Source organism: Apus apus, chromosome 12 (genome assembly GCF_020740795.1).
Source record: "Apus apus isolate bApuApu2 chromosome 12, bApuApu2.pri.cur, whole genome shotgun sequence".
NCBI lineage: Eukaryota > Metazoa > Chordata > Aves > Apodiformes > Apodidae > Apus > Apus apus.
In genome coordinates, this window is record NC_067293.1 from 19,154,551 (window position 1) to 19,170,257 (window position 15,707).

Sequence of the window (15,707 nt, forward strand, 5' to 3'; positions counted from 1 at the left end):
CTCTGTGGCCACTGAGAAGGAGGTGGAGGAAGGAGGTTGTGCTGGGAAACATGCCATGGAAAGGGGCAATAAAATACATTTATTTAAAAAAAACCCAACACACCAGGATCCCCCTTACATGAAGGACAGAGACGAAAGGTTCATTCTTGTTTCCCTAGGGCCCTGCAGTCATCATGTTCTCTCTCCAGGCCAGAGTGCCAGCACATCTGGTAGGAAGGGGGTGGAAGGAGTGGGCTGAAGAGCTCAATGGTCTAAAAGAAGGGGCAGGAAGGACCAGCCATGAGTGTGTCACATTCTGAGTGGGCTTCCACCTCCAACACAAGCCCAGAGAGTGAAGCTGCAGTGCTGAAAGGGCTGCCTTGTGAGCACAGGCTGCTGGGTGTGCCCTGCCTGGCAGCCCTGGCACCACTGCTGTCCCTCGGTCTGTCTGCTCCCAGCAGGCTCCTCACTGTGGGAGCAGCAGCAATCCCCATGCAGGTGGTGGAGGGGATTTGATGGGTTCTGTCTCCTGGAGCAATAACTGGGTCTGCCCGTGTCCAAACCTGGTCTTCATTTCAGATGCTGCAAAGGGCCAGTGTTTGCCCCTGAGGAAGAACATTCCTTGGTGTTGGGTGAATCCAACCTGCCCCCAAACTAGCTCTCCATGACCCCCCTTCACCCAAAGCAACTTCCTTCCCCTGCAGCCTCCTCCCAACAGGCAGCTCTCTCCCACCTTCCCATCCATCACTCCTGGCTTTCAGGCCTTTGTCAGAAACCTTCTGCCAAGAGACAATGGCAGCCCGGGGTCCCCATTCACCCCTGGAGAAAAGGGCCTGTGCATGCTGAGTGATAAATGGTTCTTTCCCAGCTGGAGACAGAGGCCTGGACACCCCACCAGCTGCAGGAGGGCAGCCCTTTGTCTTGCTCTGGAGAGAGATGAAGCAGAGGTCGGTCCCCAGGCTTCCCAGCAGCTTCCAGTTTGAGGCCTTCCCTGGCAAAGCAAGAGCCCTGGGGTTACTTGCAGACGTATCTCTCCACCTTCCGCCGACACTTCTTGCACACCACGTGGCAGCACCAGTGGTACTTGCAGTGACACCTCTCCTGCAGCTCCTCTGTGTAGGTGTTGTACCCACGGCCACAGCACATCAGGTTGCAGCTGTCACTGCCCGGGGAGGTCTTGTTGCACTGCCTGTCAAGAGGAGGGGGTGGGAGAGGGTCCCTGTCCCCCCCATGGTGCCAGCCACAGCCCCCTGCCCTCCACGCATCTCTTGGGGTGATGCCAGCTGGTGTTACTGGGACAGTGCTGGGGCAGCTGGGGCTGAGGTTGGGCACACTCACTCCCTGTCACCCTGGGGACAGGAACTTCCCATGGAGAAGGAAGGGCAGCTGGCCAGGACCGGGAGCTTCTGCTAAATCTGACAGGGATTGCAAATGACAGCCCTGAGGCAGCCTGGGCTCAGCCTTCAAACCAGGTTTTCCCATCCCTCTAAAAACTTCCCCCCTGCTCTGCAATCACTCCAGAAAGGAAACAGACATCTGGGAAGCTCAGCAGAACTGCTGAACCCTTCTGGTTACTGCAGCACCCGGAGGCTGGCAGGGAGATTTTCCTCTCTGAGGAATCCTGCCCTGGAAAGTTGCAGTAAGGCTGGTGGCCTCTCCGTGAGGACTCCCCCTTGTCTTTGTCCCTGCATAGCTCTGTAAAAATACCACCTGCCTTCCTGCCCCCCTGGGGCACTTCAGGATGCAAAGATTTCACAGCAGCCCCTGGGGTCTCCCCCCTCCAAGGAGGGGCTGCCCATCTGCAGCAGCTCCCTGCAGGGGGGGTCTCCAACCCGGGGGTACAGACACTCAGGAGGTGGGAGGCTGAGTTAGAGCCTATTTGCAGCAGTTTCTTACCTGTCCTGTGTCCCCAGAGAGCCCAGGTGGGGATTTGGGGTGCAGTAGTCGGGAGAGTTGATGAGATAAACCAGATCTGTCTCTGTCACTGGCCTGACCTCCACTTCTTTGGGTATCAGCTGCTTCCTGGGCCCGATGAGCCGGTGGGTCACCCTGATGGCTGCCAGGTACTTGGACTTGAGGTCGGAGGCAATTTCATCCAGGTTTGCCAGTCCCTTCCAACAGGTCTTCACTGAGCAGGAGCCCGAAACACCGTGGCACTTGCACTTGGTGTGCAGGGAGTCGCTCAGCACCTGCAGAGGGTGGGAAATCAGGATGGATTTGCTTCTGCATTCTCCTGGTACCCACCCAACCGACTGGTTTGCAAGAGCATCCATGGGAAGTCTCAAGAGATGGAAGAGCTCAGCTGCTCACTGCCACCTATGAAGGAATATAAAGGGGCAATCAAGGGCTCAGCCCTGCTTCATTCCCCTGGTGATAAGAACCCAGCCCTTGGGAAACTCCCTGCTGGACGTTGCAGTAAGGCTGGTGGCCTCTCTGTGAGGACTCCCCCTTGTCTTTGTCCCTGCATAGCTCTGTAAAAGTACCACCTGCCTTCCTGCCCTCCTGGGGCACTTCAGGATGCAAAGATTTCACAGCAGCCCCTGGGGTGTCCCCATCCAAGGAGGGGCTGCCCATCTCCAGCAGCTCCCTGCAGGGGAGGTCTCCAACCCAGGGGTACAGACACTCAGGAGGTGGTGGCTCCCCTAGCCAGGAACAAGGTCCTTACCCGGGGAGCACCAGGGCACAAACCCACAAAACTCGGGGGGAACGAGGCAGGACAGGACCCTCTGCTCCCATGGGTGGGGTGGCAAGTAGTATTGGAAGTGCTGGTGAGAAGTGGCAAATCCCCTCTGCTGGCTGTGGTGCAGGGATGTCGGGGGGGGGAAGCAGTGTGGGGGGGATGATGTCTCAGCAAACACACGTGCCTCGCTTTTAACCCTTCCCTTGCCTCCTGACTTTCAGGCCAGCACCCCAACAGCATTCCACCCCCCTTCCATGAGGCACCTCTACATCCCCCCAGCCCCCCCAGGCTGCAGGAACCCCGGTGGGCACCCGCCCCACCTGCCGCCCCACCGCGTTGTTGTGCAGGTGCACGGCTCGGAGCGCCCGCGTCCCCCGCCTGCTGGACTTGAAGGGGCTGTCGGCGAAGGCAGCGCCGAGCTGGAGCCCGTAGCTCAGGTTGTCCCCGCAGCCACCCCATCGGAAAGCCGGCCCGGGGACCTCGGAGGGGACGGAACCGCAGGAGCAGAGCGGGATTTCTCCCGAGGTGCAGGCTCGGGAGATGGAGAGGGAGACGGCGGCGGCAGCCAGGGCGTGGGCAAAGGCGGATTCCCGCGTTCCTGGGAAGGAGAAGGGGGGAGATGTCCTTCCTCCCGCCCGGCCGCGAGCTCCTCTCACAGATCTCACACGCCTTTCTTTCTTCTTATTATTACTATTCGTTATTTTTCCCATCATTGTTGTTATTTTCAATCCCCGCAGGGTGAACCCAAGGCCCTTGTGCTGGATTTTCAACCTGTGCCACCCACCGTGTCCCACTGCCAGCACCCAGCCTGTCCCCCCGCCCCTTCCCACCCCTTTTTTGGGAGCCTCTAGCAGCTGGTTTTGTTTGAAATGGAAATCACTGTCTGTTATCTCCAGCAGACCTAAGTTGCACGGGATTAAACACCAGCGAGTTTGCTTCGGAATCCATTCAATCTATGAAAAAATAATACATGAGGCAAAATTATCACCCACCAGGGGAACATCAGCACTGGATGTTGAAGCCTGTGCCTGCCTGGGAAGCTACACGGGGCAGAAAGAGGAGCAGAAAACCAGGGGGGGCAAAGCCCCCTTTACCTTTCAGCAGGTCAGGGCCAAAGCTGGGGGCACGCTGGATGGAGGAGCAGTTCCACCTCATCTCCCTGAAGGTTTTCTGGCAGACGGCCTCGGCCTGCCGGGCAGCCCGGAGGATGCTGTGCATCACCTCCAGGTTCCTCCTGCACATCTGGAGCTGGTCGGGGACCAGCCCGGCGAGCAGCCGGCAGTGCTGGCTTTCGTTCCAGGCCACCCCGCTGCCGCTCTTTGTCAGCCCGCTGCGGGGACGGGGGGGGGGTGTCAGCCCACCGGGAGCCACGGGCACCCCTCCGGGGGTCCAGCGGAGAGGGGGAAACCCAAAAAAAGAGGGTACCGGGGTGGGTACTCACAGCCACTGGATGGCCGCGGAGAGCCCCAGCTGGCAGAGCAGCGCGGCGGCGGCGGCGGGACGGCCCATGGCCGGGATGGGGCCGGGATGGGACAGGGATGGGGACAGGGATGTGACCCGGGATGGGACAGGGATGGGGACAGGGATGTGGCCGGGATGGGGACAGGGATGTGGCTGGGATGGGACAGGGATGGGGACAGGGATGGGGACAGGGATGTGGCTGGGATGGGACAGGGATGGGGACAGGGATGTGGCCGGGATGGGGACAGGGATGGGGGCAGGGATGTGGCCGGGATGGGGACAGGGATGGGGGCAGGGATGTGACCCGGGATGGGACAGGGATGTGGCCGGGATGGGTTACGGGGATGTGGCCGGGATGGGACAGGGATGTGACCCGGGATGGGGACAGGGATGTGACGGGGATGGGGACAGGGATGTGACCCGGGATGGGGATGGGAATGTGGCCGGGATGGGGACGGGGATATGGCCAGGATGGGGACAGGGATGTGGCCGGGATGGGACAGGGATATGACGGGGATGGGGACAGGGATGAGGACAGGGATGTGACCCGGGATGGGGACAGGGATGTGGCCGGGATGGGGACAGGGATGTGGCCGGGGATGGGACAGGGATAAGGCCGGGATGGGCCAGGGATGTGACCCGGGATGGGGACAGGGATGTGGCCGGGATGTGGCCGGGGATATGGCCGGGATGGGGACAGGGATGTGGCCGGGAAGGGACAGGGATATGACGGGGATGGGGACAGGGATGGGGACAAGGATGTGGCCGGGGATGGGACAGGGATGTGGCCGGGGCAGCCCACTTATTTATATCCGCGGTCCGTGCCCCCCCGGGGAGGGGAACAAAGGCAGTTTCGGTGCCATTCACAGCGGGTTAGGGCCGTGGGAGGGGGGTGGAGGGGGGGGGGGGTTGTGGTTGTTGGTTGGTGCGACCATCCCTGAAACGGCACCTGGGAAGGGAGGAAGGGATGAGCGGCTGCAGGATCTGAGCGATGGGAGCTGGGGGGTCGGTTGTGTTGACAGGAGCTGGGGGGGTTGGGGCTGGTGATGGAGCTGGGGGGTTTGGGGCTGGTGAGGGGAACTGGGGGTTTGGGGCTGGTGATGGGAGCTGGGGGGTTTGGACTGGTGATGGGAACTGGGGGGGTTGGGTCTGGTGAGGGGAGCTGGGGGGTTTGGGCTGGTGATGGGAACTGGGGGGGTTGGGGCTGGTGAGGGGAGCTGGGGGGTTTGGGTCTGGTGATGGGAACTGGGGGGGTTGGGGCTGGTGAGGGGAACTGGGGGGTTGGGTCTGGTGATGGGAATTGGGGGTTTGGGGCTGGTGATGGGAGCTGGGGGGTTTGGGGCTGGTGAGGGGAACTGGGGGGTTTGGACTGGTGATGGGAACTGGGGGGTTGGGTCTGGTGAGGGGAGCTGGGGGGGTTGGGTCTGGTGATGGAGCTGGGGGGTTGGGTCTGGTGAGGGGAGCTGGGGGGGTTGGGTCTGGTGATGGAGCTGGGGGGTTGGGTCTGGTGAGGGGAGCTGGGGGGGTTGGGTCTGGTGATGGAGCTGGGGGGTTGGGGGCTGGTGAGGGGAACTGGGGGTTTGGGGCTGGTGATGGGAGCTGGGGGGTTGGATCTGCTGAAGGGAGCTGGGAGGCTTCAGGTCTGGTGATGGGGAACCAGGGGGCTTTGAGTTTGGGATGTCACCCCACTAAGCATTCAGCTGCCCATTCCCCTTTTTACCTCTTCTCCTGCAAGGTGTAGAGATGCTGCACACGCACCACAGGAGCCAGCACCAGAGCTGTGGGGTTCTCCTTTGGCATCTTCAGGAGGGTCTTTGGATCTGAAAGCAAGGACATGGCTCTGCTCAGGGGGTAGAAACACAGCCTGGTAACTGCCTGGGAGGAATCAGAAAGGCAGAGCAAGAAAGGAAAGGACAGGGCTGGCACAGGCTGACAGGAATTTCTGGCTTCTTCTTGTTTTTTCTTTTTAATTTTCTTTTCAAGAAGCTTTAAAAACACATTTTGATCCAAAAAGTGGGGAAGTCTTAGCTGTCTGCCTCCTCTGGCCCTGGAGCCCCACAAGGCCAGCAGGATTCTGCAGTAATTGGGTTTCCAGATGTGTATGTGTCAATCGGGGTGTGGACACCTCTCTCACCAGCCTGGAGAGGACCCAGCCAAAGGGGAAAACGTGGGGAAATCCTCTCCCTAGACACCAACTTCACAGCTTCAGCCCCAGCTCCTTCCTGGCAGGCAAACCACCTTATGGACCCAGTCAGGTCATCTGCAGCTGCCGAGAAGGAGGGTGAGCAGAAGGGGAGATGTGGAAGGGCTCTTAGCCTGCAGCCCACCAGCACATTTCAAAGTCATCAGGTTCAAACCACCTCTCCCTGCTGCTGGGTGTCAGAGCAAGGGGCTCCCTTGGCCATGCTCTGCTCTCCAGCCCTGCAAACTTGAGAAACGGCCCTAAAAGTGAATGTTCCCTTTAGAAAAGATGTGGTCAGAGCAGGATCTAACTCAGCATGGGGCTGTCCTTAGCTTGTCAGCACTGCAAACCTCAGTCCATCATCAGAGTTGGACTTTCTGTTGCCTTCAGCACCTCAAAGTGCACAGGGGCAGGAGCTGAAGGACTTTGCCTGGACTCTGGTGCTGGGCTTCCCGGGTCAGGACTTTGGTGTGTGCTGCTAATTCCAGGCTCCTGAAAACAGCATAACCAGCTTCCACAGCAATTTGCTCTCTCCAGACCAAGAAAATGAGCTTAAAGTCCACCAGCTGTCTGACAAACAGCCCAAGGGGGGGCAGTTTGCCCGGGGCTGTGGGTGAGCAGGTCCGTGCAGGACAGTGAGGCAGCCCTGGGCACAGGTACCAGCTGCACCAGAGCCCCTGTCAGCACAGGGCCCAGATTACAGCTGGCAGGAATGATGCAGCTGGGGAAAGGGTGCCTGCTGGGACAGGGGCTGGTTTGGGGGTGACATTTCCACAGCTCACACATGCTTGTCACAAGGTGGTGGTTGGTGTGTTTTGGTTTTTTTTCCCTTCCACAAGTAGGAAACCAAAAGCACAAGCTGGCTGCTGAGAAGACCTTCAGCAACCAGGTAGGCTGATGCTTTCCCACAGTGAGAGGTGACATTTTTGAGAAGACAGGACCAGCTGACACCAGCTTCTTTTGCAAACAGCCCCAGGTTGAAGGCCTCTGTTTCAGGCTTCGCTGTGCTGGTTCTGCAACTTCCCTTCTCCCTGCAAGGTGCTTTCCCTCCACAGGACACAACTGGCTGGTTTGGTTGGCATCCCCCCCCCGTGACCTTCCTTTGACTTGCTATCACATGCACTAAAACTAGGACTTGCTTGACTTGCTGACCTTCCCAAAAGGTTCCCCTGGGATGAAAAGGCTGAGGTGCATCGTGCTGGAGCAGTGGCCCATGAGGAAGGGTCCTGCAAGGAGAGGGCTGAGGTCGCTCCCAAGTCCCAAGCAGAGTCACAAGGGGCTTAATTAAAGGGACAGAGGGAAAAGAAAGAGGCTCTGTGTTCAGTGTCCTGCAATCAGCTGGCTCTGGTCCCGTTAACCTTTCTCTCCCTGGGGCCTGTGGACTGACCCCAAAGGGCTCCAAGAGTTGCAGCTCCAAGATCTTGTCAGCTGAGGAGTGATCTTTTCAGCAGGACTAGGAAAGATATGGGATACAAGCAAATCTGCTGAGCTGCTTGACAGGGCACACACTTTGGCTGGCTCTGCAGAGGGCACAGGGAGACCAGCAAGCACCAGCCCCAGATTTCTGCTTCCAAGTAGCCTGCCCTGCTCCAGACATCCCTCTGGCTGCACATTTGCACTGCTGGGCTGGGACTCCCTGGTTTAGGGCAAGAGGAGCCTTTTCTCACTGCAACCAGTACTTAGGAGATCATCCCTGATTATTTCAGGGTGGGAAATGCTTTCCTGGCTGTGGAAAGCAGAGTCCCTGCTGGAGAGAGCAAGGTATAACCCAAGTCCACATTCCCTAAACACCAAACCCTTTGGTGTCTGCCTCCAAAATAAGGACTAAACACTAAATAACACTGCTCTGCCTGTTCTTCCAGGCTGAGGTGACACTGAGCACACCCTCTCCTGTTGCTGCTCCCAACCTCTGCAGACCAAGCACCAGGTACAAGAGTCCTCCAGTGTCTGCCCAGGTCCTGCCCCACTGCTGCCCTCTCCAGCCCCAATTACTGCCCCGTGGAGGAGGCTGTAAGGACAAGGAAGACCCCAGTTAGCCCAGCCTGTGATCCCCAGCATGGGATGGGGTAGTCACAGCCTGCAGGGAGGTCGAGCAGATTTCATCCATCCACAGGGATCCATCCTGGGCAGCCCCTGGAGCCTCTTTCACTCTAGGCTTCCTTGTGGCCCCAGACACAATCCAAGCACCCTGACTGTTTCCAGAATGGAATGCACTGATTTTTTTTTTTTTAATGTCCCCACGAGGTGAGGCCCAGGGAACAGCTCTTTCACTTGGCCTTGGAGCAGCTGTGACAAAATTCACAAAGTGCTTGGAGACACAAGCAGGTGTGGGGGCTTGGAGCTGCACTGGTGCCACATGGAAAGAGCCAGAACTGATGGAAAAGGGTCTCACCCACATCCTAGCTCACGTATCCCACATGATCTGCCAGAAAGCCCCCCTGCCCACAGCCACCCTGAGCTTTCAAGCAGCCTCAGGGCAGCCTCTGAGGGCCAGAGCTCACCAGTGCTGGAGGACAGGGGACAATTTTCTCTGTTTTCTACAAGGCCCCAGATCTTCAGCCCAACTCAGCTGCTCCCTCATCAGCCCAAAGTCTCCCCCCAGCCTCCCTGCTGCCTAAGGAAGCTGCTGTTTGTTTGCCCAGTGGCACCTGGGGCTTGGTACTGCTGTCTGTAGATCACTCCAGCATCCCTGCAGAAGATCAAACTCTCTCTGGCTCCTGTCCCAGGTGGCATGTGGCAGAGATGAACCTGATCCCTGGACCTGGTCTGCTTCTACCGAGGGCTCTGCAAGGAGACACAGTCCCTGTGAAGTCCCTGGCACGATGGGTTTTGCCTACAGGCAGCACAGGGCCCTGAGGCAGAAGAGCCCCATGAAGCAGCACCTGCTGCTGGGGCCAGATGCTGGTGCTGTGTGGGACAGAGTGACAGCACCCTGGGGTCCTGCAGTGTGACCATCACTTTGGGTCTGCAAGGCACCTTAGGCCTGGGACAAAGCTGGGGTCCTTTGCCATGAGGTTCCCCATCGTGCTTGGTGAGACCAAGGTCAGACTGGTCTCACCAAGGCAACACTGTTCAGCTTTCACTGGTCTGGACTCTGGTCCTGCTGGTGCTCACTGCCCTCTGGAAGTCCCTGGTATTTCCTTGACATCCCACCTTCCCAACCATGGCTTTTGCAGATCCTTCTCTTACCTTGACCTGCAAGCAGATAGGGTGTCCACACTTCTCCCTCCTGCTCCTTTCACTCCAGCCCCGAGGATTTGGATATGAAATCATGTTCTCTGCAAGTTCCCTTTTCAGCCCTGGGGAATGGGGAAATGCCCCGAGGGGGACATTGAGGGGAAATCTGAGCTGCTTCTGGAGGGATGAGGAATTTTCTGAGCAGGAAAAAAGCTGGTTTGGGCAGTGCTGGGAGCTGCCTGGGTGCTTTTTTGGGCAACCCCGTGTGTGCTGGGCATGTCCAACCAGCCTTCTCCAGACTCCAGCCAGAGGGATGCAGGGGTTCCAGTGGCTTCCAGTCCCTCCCAGTTACAGTCACTCTGTCCTGGACTCCTTTGTGGCAGGTGTCCTGCATCCAGCCTGCTAGGATTTGCTGGTTGTTGCTCCAAAGTGTCCCAGTGTCACACCTCTGAGAGGGACCAGGGGTTCTTGGTGGGAACACAAGCTCTGCTGGAGGTGCTGATCCTTCTGGCATGGTTTCTAATGTCACCCCCTCAGCTGCCTGGAGCAGCCCCACACTGCCCGAGGAAAAGTGACCATCAGCACAACTAGACCCTAAGACAGAGGGAAGGGGGTCAGGAAGGTCAGAAGTTCCCTAAATCTCTCCTGAGTGAGACACAAAGGTGGGCAAAGTCCAAGCCCACCTCTGTGCAGGTGGAGGAAGGGGCTTTCCAAATGGCTGCCCCCAGCACCTACTGGTTCTTGGGGCTGTTCTGCACTGGGGCAGGACTTTGCAGCCCCCTTTGGAACACCCTCCTCTCCCCCCCCTGGCTGGATGTGCCGTGGCCTTCACAGCACCAGCACCCACAGGTTGAGCTTCAGGAGATGCACATCAGGGACACCTGCCCACCTGGGTGGGACCTGGAGCATTGTCCAACCATTGCCTGAGCTGTTCACACTGGGGTCTGAGGGGGGGTTAGAGCTTCCAAAGCAGCTCGGGTCCATCCCCAGCACAAGGGACTGACCCCTCCTGCTCTGCCCGGTGCCAGACCCAGAACGGAGAGGGGATATTGCCACCTTCTGGCCAGTGGTTTAGCTTTTCAGGGCCACCATCTGCCCTTGGGGTCCCTGGAGAACCTGCTTTCACCAGGCTGCTGCCAGCCTGTGTCCTGGCAAGGCTCACACTGCAGCCAGGGGCTTCTTTCTCCTGGTAACCACGTTGCTTCCCGACAAACTCCTTGAGGTCTGGATGGGCTGGGAGCTGGAGGGTCTCAAATGGGTTGTCAAAGCCTGGAGGTGCTGGGCTGGGATGGCAGCTGGGCAGGCAGCAGCACCTGAGATCCCATGGGTTTGAGCAAAACCAGCCAGGAGGAGCTGCTGGAGGGCAGGAATGCAGTGAGGACACACAGCTTGGTGGGGGCTGCCTGCCACCCTGACCCTTGGGGATGCCAGGTCCCCATGGGAGCTGGGCAAGGGCACGAGAAGCTGGTGCCAGCCACTGCTGCTGCCCCTCTCCTGCTGCCTCCCACCAAAGGTGAGTTTCACCCCTCCCTCCTCACAGAAGCGTTTCTGCCATCATCGAGTAGCAGGAAAATGAACCAAAAAACAACCCCCCCCCCCACTCCCCAACAACTCCAAAACCCCAACCCCACAAAAAAAAGGGCTTCCTTCCTTTTATAAAGCCAAATCATCACTTCATTTGATGTCAATTCCTCTTCTGAGCTCAATCCTTGAAACAGCCGTGGGGGGAGTGCTAAAAATACCCCTTCCCCTTCCGTGCTGGTTTCTCTGGTGGGGAAGGAGGAGGGCAGGAGGGGGTTCCCAGCCCAGGAGAAAGGCTTCCTGCCCTAACCCAGCCTGCCTGTGCCAAAGAGCCACCATGGGGAGAAAGGGGGTTTGGAATGTAGGGATTGGTCTGTGGAGTCCTGGAGGCAAGTTCTCCATGGGACAACAAGGTGCCCTGGTGGCCAAGAAGGCCAGTGGTATCTTGGGGTGCAGCAGGAGGAGTGTCCAGCAGGTCAGGGAGGTTCTTCTCCCCATCTACCGAGCCCTGGTGAGACCTCACTTGGAGTGTTGTGTCCAGTTCTGGGCTCCCCAGTTCCAGAGGGACAGGGATTTACTGGAGAGGGTCCAAGGGAGGCTGTGAGGATGATGAAGGGACTGGAACACCTGCCTGATAAGGAAAGGCTGAGAGACCTGGGGCTGCTCAGTCTAGAGAGGAGAAGGCTGAGGGGGGATCTAATGAATGTCTATCAATGCATGAGGGCAGCAAGAAGGCAGGACAAGCTCTTGTCACTTGTGCCCTGGGACAGGACGAGGGGCAATGGTTCAAACTGGAGCCCAGGAAGTTCCAGCTCAAGATGAGGAAGAACTTCTTTCCTGTGAGGGTGACAGAGCCCTGGGACAGGCTGCCCAGAGAGGCTGTGGAGTCTCCTTCTCTGGAGACTTTCCAGACCTGTCTGGATGCCTTTCTGAGTGACCTGCCCTGGTTTTGGTCCTGCTCTGGCAGGTGGGGTTGGACTCCATGATCTTCAGAGGTCCCTTCCAGCCCCTGATATTCTGTGATCCTGTGGATGCTGAGCAGAGGGAAAGGCCAGTGGGGAGCAGGCAGGGAGCTGGGCTGGACACTGGAAAATGTCACCCTCTGCTTGTCTGGCATTGGCTGCCCTGGGGACACAGCCAGGAGGGGAAAGCTCATGGAGGAGCTCAAAGGAGGGCAAGGAGAAGATCTGCTGCTGGGTTGGGACTTGCCTGCACACAGAGCTTGCTCCTGGGATTCAGCTCCTTAGTGGGGGAAGGTCCAATAGTTGTCCTGGAGGGCCAGAGGCTCTTGTGTCCCACTGCTGGGGCTCGGGCCAAAGCAAATGCCCAGGGGTGGTTTGTGGCCAGCACATGGGGACTCGTCCCCAGGCACCACCCCTGCCTGCAACAGCTTGTGGCTTCCAGGCTGAGGAGAAGCTTCCTGTGAGGACCTTCCAGGGCTTCCCCTGCCATCCACGTGCCCCGTGTCCCCTCCAGCCCCTCAAACCTCAGCCCTCCCCCAGCCCACACTCACCCACCGCGTGAGGAGCCACGTCCTGCTGCCCAGGAGGCTGTGACACTTCTGGGTCCTGGTGATGCAGGTGGCAGTGGCCACTGTCATGTGGCACCCACCCAGGAGGCAGGTGGTGCCACATCCCAGAGGCTGTGGACAGGATCCCTGCTGTGGGCAGGCAGCTGGGAGCACCTGGTCCCCTCCCGAGGCCGGGGATGCTGGCAAGGGCGACTCTGGGTGCCGAGCGACTGTCCCGCTGCAGAGAGCTGCCTTCCTTCAGTGGGACTGTCCTCCTTCCTCCTTCTGATGGAGTTACGGAGTCGGTGACCTCGCCACGGGGCCTGAGAAGCAGGCTGGGGGTGACGGGGACCTGCAAGGACTTGTTCTTGCCAGCTGATCTTCTCCAGAGCCGCCCAGGCAGGCAGGACCCTGCCCTCCAGCTCCTGCCCCCTTGCCATGAGGCTGCTCCCACCCGTTGGCCTCAGGAAGTCCCAAAGCTGGGACCGTGGCTCCACAGCTGCTTGGGGCTCCAAGCTGTGAGGACATGGAGCACCTTGGTGCCACTTGCTGAGCTGCTGGGGAGCGGGGCTGCCCGGGACACGGGGCAGCTCCTCAGCCCAAGGCAGCCCAGGGTGGGCTCTGCAGCACACCCAGTCCCCAGGGCCCTGGGACAGCTGGGCTGGAGGGACCCAGCTGCAGAACATCTGGTGGCATCTGCAACCCCAGCAGCCCAGGCAAGCCCTGCAGCAGAAGGCAGGGCAGGCCCTTGCAGGGCTGGGAGCTGCCTGTCCCATCTGCCCCGTCCCAGAGCCTCCTCAGGGTGAAGGTCTGCGTGCTGCAGGGCTGGTGGCAGGTCCCAGCCCGGCCAGAGCTCTTCCAGAGAGGAAGAAAGTGTCATGAATAACACGCCTGACCTCACCAAGGAAGCTGGAAAGAGCTGCCAGGGGAGCTGAGTCAGACAGAAGAGGCTGTGGTGGGAGATAATGGAAAGCAGCAGTGACACAGCCCTGCCAATGGGAGGGACAGGATGTCCCCGAGGTGACACAGGGGGACAAGCCTCTGCCACCAGCCTCCTGGCCCATCCTAAAGCCACAGAGCAAATGCCACGTTAGGCAGGAGCAGGTAAAAGCCCCCCTGGCACAGGGAGCCATGGTGAGAGGACAGCGGCTGATGGGATCAGCCTCCTTTGGGAACACAAAGTGAACCACAGAACCACAGAATCCCCAGGGCTGGAAAAGACCTTTCAGATCATCAAGTCCAGCCTATGACCAACACCACCACATCCCCAGACCACGGCACTAAGTGCCACCTCCAGCCTGTTCTTGAGCACCTCCAGGGATGGTGCCTCCACCACTTCCCTGGGCAGTCCATCCCAATGTCTGGTCACCCTCTCCATGAGGAAGTGCTTCCTGATATCCAACCTAAACCTCCCCTGGAGCAGCTTCAGGCCAGGCCCTCTTGTCAACTGCAGCAATATGAGCCAAAATGAAACCCAATTACACCTCCAGCAACTGCTCTGGAGGTCTACTCACCAGCAAGCAGGACGTTCTTTAGCCCTTGAAGCAGATGGAGCTCTGGCTCTCATCTCCACGGAGGAAAAGGGAAAAAAACCCATAGGGGACAAAAAAAAAAAAAAGAAGAGAGCCCTCAAATTCAAGTTAGTAGCAGACGAGGTAATTTCCTCAGGAGCTGGCAGAACAGCTGGTTGGAAATTTGTGATAAAATCTAGTTTTCTTTGAAAAATGCAGAGCCAGTGAAATGGGAAGGCTTTCCAGTGGAAAGAATGAGTTTTGCTGGATTTCTCAACTAGTTCTCTAGAAAATTTGTAAATGGTCACACTGTTTCAACCACTACTGCTTTTTTTTTTTTTTTTATCCCCAGACCAAAGTTTATACTCCTACAGCCCAAAGACCTCCTACAGCCTTCCAGCTGGACGTGAAAATGCAGCATTTTTTGCATCATCACTTCATTTGTTTGAACTTCAATCATCTGTGGGTCTTTTACCCTCATCTCTGATCGAGAAAGATCTTGAGGTACCAATATATGTCGTAGAATCATGGAATGGTTTGAGTTGGAAAGGACCTTCAAGGGCATCAGGTTCCAACCCCCCTGCATGGGCAGGGACACCTCCCAGCAGCCCAGGCTGCTCCAAGCCCCATCCAACCTGCCCTTCAACACTGCCAGGGATGGGGCAGCCACAGCTTCCCTGGGCAACCTGGGCCAGGCTCTCACCACTTTCATAGGGAGGACTTTCCTCCTAATGCCTGGGATGAGGAAAGCATTTCCTCTAAGCCAAGGGAAGCTTGGGTTGAGGAGCAAAGTGGGGTGTAGGACATACCCCCTGTTAGCACCAGTCAGTACCACAGCCAGGCTTTTCTTGAGCTCATGGGGAACTCAGGCTGGTTTCTGCCTGCTCATCTCATTGTCCCCTGTGCCAGGACAAGCCCCTGGTGCTCACCCTGTGCCCTGTTCCTGGCCAAGATGAAAGCTTCTCCTGCCACGGGGAGAAGGGGACATTGCCCTTCACACTGACCTGGACTCAGTTCTTCTAGTGCCCTGGAGACCCCAACTTGGAATCCTATTTTCCCTTTGAACAGGGAAAGCACACAGATGTAAAGACAATAACCTGACGTGCCATTTCCCTGCCTCTGTTTCTGTACCTACAAAACCTTTATTTGTCCTCAGGGGTTCTCCAGGCTTCCTTGTCTCCTTTAAAGCTCACCTATTGTCCCTCAGCAAGGCCAGCAGGACTCTTCCATCCCTCCTCCCCTAGCCTTTATGTGCCTCTGGGGGGCCTTCCCTGCAAACCAGGGATGCTTTCTCCTGTTTTTAGTACATGATTTAGCAGATGCTCCCCAAAGAAAACTTTGGGTCCACTGGCCCCAAGTGCCACCATCCCTGCACAGGTCAACCACCAGCTGCTGGTCCACGGGGACACGACACAGCCTGTGCCAACAGTTCTGGATAAACATGGCTGGGGAGTACTCAGGAAGCCCAAGGCAGCACCTGGCACTGACTGGGTGCTTGGCAGAACATGGTGTCCCCACTGGTCATCCAGCTCCACAAGGCTCCAGCCCTCTGCAAGCCTCAAGGAGAGGAGGCCACTGGTGGGAGCAGCACAAAGGGCAGGACATTTGGTGACATGCACGGAAAGTACAGCCTGGGAGGGGGTTGAAATGAGGAACAGAGGCCACACAAAATGTACCAGAAACACC

General features: G+C 58.1%; 1 protein-coding gene across 1 annotated transcript; it reads right to left on the reverse strand.

The window, feature by feature from the left end:
• Window positions 1-841: 841 nt before the first annotated feature.
• LOC127389666 (protein Wnt-11b-like) lies at window positions 842-4,168 on the reverse strand. The gene is made up of 5 exons (XM_051630379.1): window positions 4,101-4,168; window positions 3,754-3,989; window positions 2,980-3,257; window positions 1,876-2,168; window positions 842-1,168 (listed from the first exon to the last, which is right to left on the reverse strand). Exons 1-5 carry the CDS (start codon window positions 4,166-4,168, stop codon window positions 994-996), a joined length of 1,050 nt encoding a protein of 349 aa, XP_051486339.1. The 3' UTR covers window positions 842-993.
• Between the last annotated feature and the right edge of the window lie 11,539 nt (window positions 4,169-15,707).

Excerpts from the sequence above, each read along its gene's own strand:
- LOC127389666 (XM_051630379.1), bottom strand. The coding sequence starts at position 4,168 with ATGGGCCGTCCCGCCGCCGCCGCCGCGCTGCTCTGCCAGCTGGGGCTC. Across the intron at positions 3,258-3,753 it reads TGGCCCTGACCTGCTGAAAG|GAACGCGGGAATCCGCCTTT; the intron begins GTAAAGGGGGCT and ends TCTCCTTCCCAG. Across the intron at positions 1,169-1,875 it reads TCTCTGGGGACACAGGACAG|GCAGTGCAACAAGACCTCCC; the intron begins GTAAGAAACTGC and ends TCCTCTTGACAG.